The sequence below is a fragment of the Chamaea fasciata genome, unplaced genomic scaffold (assembly GCF_029207755.1).
Source record: "Chamaea fasciata isolate MVZ Bird 193981 ecotype frontalis unplaced genomic scaffold, bChaFas1.0.hap1 SCAF_1, whole genome shotgun sequence".
Taxonomy (NCBI): domain Eukaryota; kingdom Metazoa; phylum Chordata; class Aves; order Passeriformes; family Sylviidae; genus Chamaea; species Chamaea fasciata.
The window spans coordinates 88,592,464-88,600,094 of NW_027094086.1; the positions used below are offsets into that span (position 1 = coordinate 88,592,464).

The window sequence follows — 7,631 nt, forward strand, 5'->3', positions numbered from 1 at the left end:
TTGCTGATAAGCAGGCATTTCACATTTTGGACACTAAACAAAATATCCTTTAGAAAAGTCAGTGCCAGGGCCTTTTCCAGCTGGAACATTACAACCACAGGCTGGCTGGCCAGCTGAGTTTTTGCCCTGTAACACAATGTCTCAGAGGTGGCTGCCCAAGGTGCCCCAGCTAGAAAGGGACAAAGTCTGCTGCAGGAGCAGCCAGCTTCAGCTCCTGCTTCCACCCTTGTCCACATGGGCATCAGTGCAAATATGGTGCAAATTTCCCAGCTCTTGGGGTGATCTGGCTGGGCGTACACTGGGATGGCTCGTGGAGTACCTGACTTTGTGTTTCCATCCTGCAAACACTGACTGCTAGCCAAAGTTTAATCCTCTTCAGCAGATTTTATGAGGGCCCTATTGGGACACCTATTGTTAGATTCCTCCTTTGAACAGCTTTAAAGTGAGCAAATTTTCCTTCTTTGATTCCCAAAGGCTATTTCTGAGTGGCACAAAACTGATTCCAGTACCTCCAGGTGTCCAAGCAAGGGTCAGGATTACCCCTTCCTGGGGAAACCCACCTCCTGGCCTGACAATCCTGGTGGCCTGAAATGACCTACCCAGGCCACTGGTAACAAACTGAACATAAGTTTGTTTTTGCATTACTCAAGCAACGGGAATAGCTTGATTCTGGTTAGTCTCAAGATCTGAAAGTGGAGCTATCAAAAAACGCTGAATCAGAGGAAATGGATCCCTTACAACAATAATATTTATGAATTCTTATGAAAAATTGCTGAAGATGTTTTTGTTAAAAAAAAGCAGAAAAGAACACCACCTTCAGAAGGTCCTGCGAAATGTTTGGGCCTTGTTACTCAGAGGAAACATGCATGCTGTTCTTGTCAGCTAACAAAAATACTTTCTAACAAGACATTCTGACAAAGCTGAAAATATCTTACACCAATGTGAGTAATTTTGGCTCCAAGTGCACATTTTAGAAAAGGGAATCTCAGGAAAAAAATCTAAATAAGCTTTGGCTTTGGCATGAAAGACAGTCTTTAAGTGACAGGCCTAGAAAGGCTATGCATATTTGTACTCAATACAGAACGATTGCTATCTTTTAACCCACACAATTGCTTTTTTTTTTTTTTTCCTTAATGCCAAGAAAGGGAAAAAAAAAAAAAAAAGTCACCTAGTTTCTTTCCTAACTTTTGGACACTGATAAAGTTCATTACTTCAGAGGTCTGTGATTACTTTTAGCATGTAGCTGTGTGACCTCTGCTGGCAGATTCTTATCATGACTGCAGCAATTCACACACGTATGTATGGATACATTGGCATTCCGGTAAGTCCTGCCCTACATACACAAGTAGACATAATACACAAGATGATAAAATCCCTGCTCTGGAAAATAGACTCCCACGCTGGAAAGGTGTGAAAAAAAAAATTTGTATAACCCAGCTTTCTCCACTCACAGATGTTTTACAGGACAGTTTTTAGAATACCTTTGATTAATAGATATGACCATCTCAGGACGGGGCCACTGCAGTTTATTCAGCATAATGGTCTAAATGTTCATTATTGCTTGGAAAGCCCCTACACTTCATCCGGGGTGAGGCGGGGAGGTTACACGGAGGAAAGGATTAGTCTGCACTTGCATTCCTTTCTTGTACTCCTTCTCATACCATCTGCTAACAGCCATTGTGGCAGAGAGGATACCAGCTAAATGGACCTTTATTCTGACTCAGCACGGGTGCAGACAGTCTGTCCGCTATGATACAGTGGCACAGTATCATTTGATACTTTAAAAAACTGGCCATTCACCTGCCAGACCACAATGCAACTTGCACTTGACAGTCTCGCTCTTTGTGATATCCAAGGTCATTTCTATTATTACAGCACAGTGCACGGAAATACCACAAATACCAAGGGAGCCTTATCTATTTATCGTAGGTGAAACTGGCACGCTTTGCAGCACGACGGCTCCACGGTGGATCACAGGCATTTTGAGTTCACTTAGGTTTATGGTTAGGGGCTGGCTCCCTCAGTTGGGAGCTCAGTGGATTCCATGCATGTCTCTATCTGTGATGGCACTGCTGCAGCCATTCCTCAAGTGTCCAGCTTACACACTGACCCTGCTCCTTGACAGAAGGCTGAAAACAAAAACATGCCAGAAAAAAAGACCTTGCCAAAATTAGCGGTGAGAGCCAAAGGCACAGATCTTCCCTCCTTCCCTCTCTACCTGGCTTTACACACCTGCTCACACCTTAAACACACTGTGTGTTTAGCACTTTGCCTTACCATGGCAGGAAAGGGAGATTATACCCCAGTGCTCCACCGCTGCTACGAAACCCAAACCTCCTGAGACCCCAGAGTCCACCTGGCAGGCTCTGAGGGGAGCAGGGTCCAGCGCAGTCGGGCATCCAGCGTCCCGCATAAGGGACCCCCATGTCCCCCTGCTGGGCTCTCCCCAAGGCAGTAGCAGGAGCAGCAGGTGGAGCCCAGAGCCCCGAGCCTTGAAGCCTTGAAGCGGTGAACCTTGAAGCCCCGCAGCCCTGTAGCCCTGAACTCCTGAAATCTTGAATTCGTGAATTTCTGAATCCCTGAATTCCCGAATTCCCGAATCCCAGAGCCCACAGCCGCCCTCAGGCGCCACGCGCGGGCAGGACGCCCCCTGGCGGCGCTGGGCGCGCCCCTCCCCGCCCCCGGGGCGCCCCCGGCCCCCCCGCCCGCCGCCGCCGCCGCCGCCGCCCCCCGCTCTTGAAGTTTGCAGGCGATTTCCTTTCCAGCCCCGGCCTTATCTCGGCCCGCACGTTGCCGCGCGGTGACTAATAGGAGAATAACATTGTCTCGGGATAAAATAGCGCCGGGGCTGTTTACCCGCTCCATGGGGGTTCGCTATAAAAGGGCGCCGGGGACCGCCGCGCCAGCCAGACGCGCCGGGGCGCACCGAGCCGCGCCACGCAGGGCACACGCCACGGCGCTCCGTCCCCACGCCGGGAAACACTTTCTCCGCTTTTTCCTCGCCTTTTATTAATTTTTACCCCGTTTCCCCTCACTTCTCCCATCCGCCCTCCGCCGCCTGCTATGGATTACTGCCACATGATCGTCTCGTTGCTCTTCGTGCTCTGCCCGGGGCTGCTGCCGGCAGGTAGGTGCCGGTCCGCTGCCGCCCGGGGCCGGCCCCGCGGGGGGCTGCGGGGTCGCAGCCGGGCTCCGCGCCGGGCTCCGGGGAGGGCTGCCCGAGGGATGCGGCGGGAGGGGATGCGCGGGTGCCTTGCCTTGCCTTGCCTCGGGTGCTGAGCTCTGCCGCTCCCTCCCGCAGCCCCCGGAGCCGAGGTGGACGCCGCGCCGCCCCCCGCCGCAGCGCACCGCCGCGCCCGGCGCTGCTCCTGCTCCTCGCTGATGGACGAGGAGTGCGTCTACTTCTGTCACCTCGACATCATCTGGATCAACACCCCCGAGTGAGTGGAGTGGAGGGGTTTCGGCAGCTCCCCAGCGCCGGGTTCCCCTTTGGTTAGGAAGAAAGGGAGGGAGGTGTGAAGGCGAAAATTAAGAACCACAACCCCCCTGCAGGGATGGGAAGGGATAGTTGTTTGCACAGTTTCTCCTACTGCTTTACCTTCCTGCTCCTACTTTTCTGACACATTTAGCAACGAGACTGCTCACCAGAAGAAAGCAAGCAGGATTTGGCCACCTAGATCGGGCAGATAGCTCTTAATAGCCCTGACACACCTGCCTTCCTAAAATCTGGGCAGCAGTGTTTCCTTTGGGTGCTGCTCAGCAAAGGCTTCAGGATATTTTTCACTATGAATCAGAAGCAGAAAATATGCCAAAGGCATGATTTTGCCAGCCTGAATGTGTGCGGTTTTCTTTCTGACAAGTTAGGAGGTTGGAAGGAATACTTTGGCACCAAGTGACTCTAGCTGCCTTTTACTGCTCTCTGCTCCAAATTAATAGGATTATGCACAGTATCCATTTCTACACTCTCCTCACCAAAAAGGAGTGAGGTGGAGACTCACCTAAGGCTGCAAACACTAACTCTGGTGATTTCTTCTGCTGCTGTGTTTCGTCTGAGAGAAGATCCGCTCTTCACTTTTACTGCTTCTTTCAATGTTGGCAGTAGCCAAAGTTCAAAGAGATGAGGTTTTATTGCTTTCTATTGCACAGGGAGGCACAACAGCCTTGTGAAATCACAATTAAAAGGTCATTATCCTTGTCAGTAGCCATGCTAATGAATATGTTTCAGGATCATCAGAAGCATTTGAATAGAAACTGTGACTAAGGAGGCATTCCCAATCCCACAACCTTTACTAGTGCAATCAGTGCCATTGATAGGATTGCGCCCAAAATACCCCACAGTGTTTTGAAGCCACAGAATTATTTGAATGACTTTCATGTTGTCTCTTTGATCATAGGAAGACTGTTCCATATGGTCTTGGAGGCCCTTCTCGACCCAGAAGATCACTGAAGGACATGGTGCCGGAGATGCTTGCTGAACCAGGCAGCAGATGCCGATGTGCCAACCAGAAGGACAAGAAATGTCAGAACTTCTGCCAGGCGGGCAAAGATCTCTGGTGCGTCTCTTGTTGCTACTCTTTAAAAGGCAATGCATGTGAAAGGGATGGATTGTGGTGCACTTACTCATTTTGGCACTTGCCAAGCGAATACTCTCCCCAAAGCCTTGCCTCCTACCTGAGTGCTCACAATGCTATGATGCATACTATGGCTTGGCCCAGAAAGATTGCTTATTACATGCCTTGAGAAGTGGTTGATGAGATGCCTCACCTTGTGGACTGCAGACTTGGCGCTTTTTTTTTTAACAGCAGCACCTTTTCCCTTTTAACAGGGCTCAGTCCACAGTGGAGAAAAGCCCACGGCACCGCATCAAAGCTGGCAATTGCACTGGACCCAAATGTGTGAACCAACAGCTTGTTGACAGCAAGAAAATGAAGTGGTGAGTTTCTTCTCATCTTGTTGTAGTTCCCCAGAGCAGCAATAGAGAGCACAGTTCACCTGCCTTCAGGTCATCCTGGGCTTAGCTGGTGGTTTCAGCTTGAGAGTTTATGGAGGAATCAGTGAGGATATTTTGAGGGCTTTTCTTCTTGCTCTGGGTTTTTAGATTGTAAGGACATTGGGGCTGAGCTCAACCCACTAGTGGTCTGTCCTCTGCTTGCATTCAGTGCTCAGCCATATTCCCATGAAAAAGTAAGCAACACAGAAGTTTACCTGTACTAAAGGAGACTCTTTAGTGCTATTTTTACAAGCAGAACAGGACTTACGGGAGCAGGCAACCTGATGGTACTGAATGAGACTTAGGCCCTGGAAATCTTAAATCATTTTTTGAAAGTGGGGCTTGCTTACTTACGTGAAAAATGGACTCATTCACTGGAAGTGGGATCAGGTTTACCTAAAAGAAACAACACAGATGAAACAAAAAGAACCACTGGAGACCTCCTGACTGGCTCCTTAAGGAAGTCTAGGGCATCTATATTTAAGTGAATATTTCAATTTAATGTTTGCATTGAAATTATGAATACAACATTTTAAATATCGTAAGTTATCCTAATTCTGAGAGAGGTATGGCAAACAGCAGTTTATTCGGATCCTGTGGTAGAAATCTAGACTGAGGTTTATTTAAGCAAAAACTAAGTTTTTTTCACACTGGAGATGTGTCTTCATTATCACAACGCTAAATGTACATTTCTTGTTTTTTCAGGCTGGAAGCCATTGGTAACAGTATAAAAGCTTCCTTCAGTATCGCAAAGATGAAGGCTGAGCTCCAGAAAGGGCGAAAGCTCAAACATAACAGGGCGAACAAAAGGCAAAGCGTCCAGGAAAGCCTGAAAGCATCCTAGTGGGAAGATCACCTGAATCTTTCTCCACAACGCTTGCTGACAAAGCATCATGAAAAATGTGTCTTGACTCCAACATTCCATGATGGCGAAGGGCCCCTCTGTCCAAGTGTTTGCACAGCGGAGCAAAATGCTAAGGAAGTCCTGTATTTGGAGATATAAAGACAAAGGATTTTATCATTTTGGAATTCAGGTGGATGGGTAGAAGGGCTGAAGGGAAATCCATGGTAACATATCTGAAAAGCCATCTGTCTGAAGAAACATTTGAATACTACTTCTGGAATGTTACCCATCGATTGAGCAGCTTTTGGGGTCTACATCAAAAGCATCTTGCAAGGAAGACCTCACAGATGTGCTTAGCAAGGACAGAAAGCAAGATCTGAGTGTACAAACTTCAAAGAACTCTACCTTTTGATTAAAATGCAAAAATGAAAGCCACAGTGCTACCTTAATCAGGACTTACTGCATATATACATGTCTACCTCGCATACTCTTTGTTGCACTCCTGCTAGAGTATTTTTACACCTTGTTATTGCCTTTACTAATCAGCTGCAACCCTTTGCCTTTTTTCAGAAGTATAGTTTACTTGTACAACCAGAGTTATCTGAATGTGGGTTAGGCACTCTGATTGTTTGCATAGTCAGTGTCCTTTGGCTTTGGATACCAAAGGACCCTTCAGCATAAAATAAAAATCAGAGGACACTATTAAGTTTCCCACAACAAGGATATTTGGCCAACTGAAGTTCTAATAATAGAGGTTGTTGTGTCTTACATGCTACCAAAAACGCACTGAAGTGGGGATGTACCAGAGGTTGTTGCAAGATTTATTCAGGGCCTTGTTTGGTGGAAATGCATTGAGACAAAGGGTTGTTTTGAATTAAGTGAAAAGGCTAATATTGGGTGAATGTTTATAGCAGTGAATTTGTTCACATTGTTGAATTTTCAGACAAGTTGAATCTTATGTGCTTATTTTTGTGTTCTGTATTTATATTCACACAAGTTCTTCATTACATTTACCATGTTGAATACACATTGAAGTAGGCCATATTGGTCTATGCATGTTTTATGTATTTCTGTATGAAATTCGGAAATGCTTTATGCCTATCAAGGTAAATATCTTCAGAAATAAATATTTTTAATTACTGTATTGGCTTGTTTTTCCTTAGTCTGTGGCTCCATGATTATGACCCACGTGATGTGTGTGCACATGATTGCCTTTCTGTCAGATAAGCCAGATCACAACAGTCGAAGTTTGTGCCAGATGTGAGACAGCAGATGACACTTGTTCTAGCTGCAAGGTTGCTCATCAAATCTTCATGGCAAACTCTAAACTGGGCAAATTAATTCATCCTGGAGCAGTCTTTTCACATGTCTGATGTAGATGTACTATAGCATTAAAATATGGGCATTAAGGATTTGGGTATAGATGAACTAGAGGGGAAAAGGCACACACTGGAAAACTTGTGGGCTGTATTGAACTAGGCAATGTAACATTACCACGCTAAACTAAAAATTTCAGCCCATTCCATGAAAGGTAAAGATGGAGATCTCAATGGAACCTCAATGGGGCCCAAGCTCAGAAAAGATCTGGATCAATAGTTAATTTTTTTACATATTTCCAGAATAACAGCTTTAAATGGTTATACCTAGATGCTTTAAGCAAATAAATGGATTTAATAATCTCTGATCCTGGGGGCGGGGAAGCACAAGCGTTAATCCAAGGAAAAAACTGAGTGGTTTGGGTTTTTTTAAAAAACAGAACTTAACAAAGAAACACAATGCAAGGAGGGTGACCCAAAT

At 46.4% G+C, this 7,631-nt stretch overlaps 1 protein-coding gene across 1 annotated transcript; it reads left to right on the top strand.

Annotated features, from left to right (window-relative positions):
- The first annotated feature begins 2,815 nt into the window (after positions 1-2,815).
- On the top strand, positions 2,816-6,978 carry EDN1 (endothelin 1). The gene is made up of 5 exons (XM_066188302.1): positions 2,816-3,127; positions 3,302-3,440; positions 4,395-4,553; positions 4,826-4,933; positions 5,696-6,978. The coding sequence occupies exons 1-5, from the start codon at positions 3,064-3,066 to the stop codon at positions 5,832-5,834; spliced, it is 609 nt and encodes a 202-aa protein (XP_066044399.1). The 5' UTR covers positions 2,816-3,063; the 3' UTR covers positions 5,835-6,978.
- The last annotated feature ends 653 nt before the right edge of the window (positions 6,979-7,631 follow it).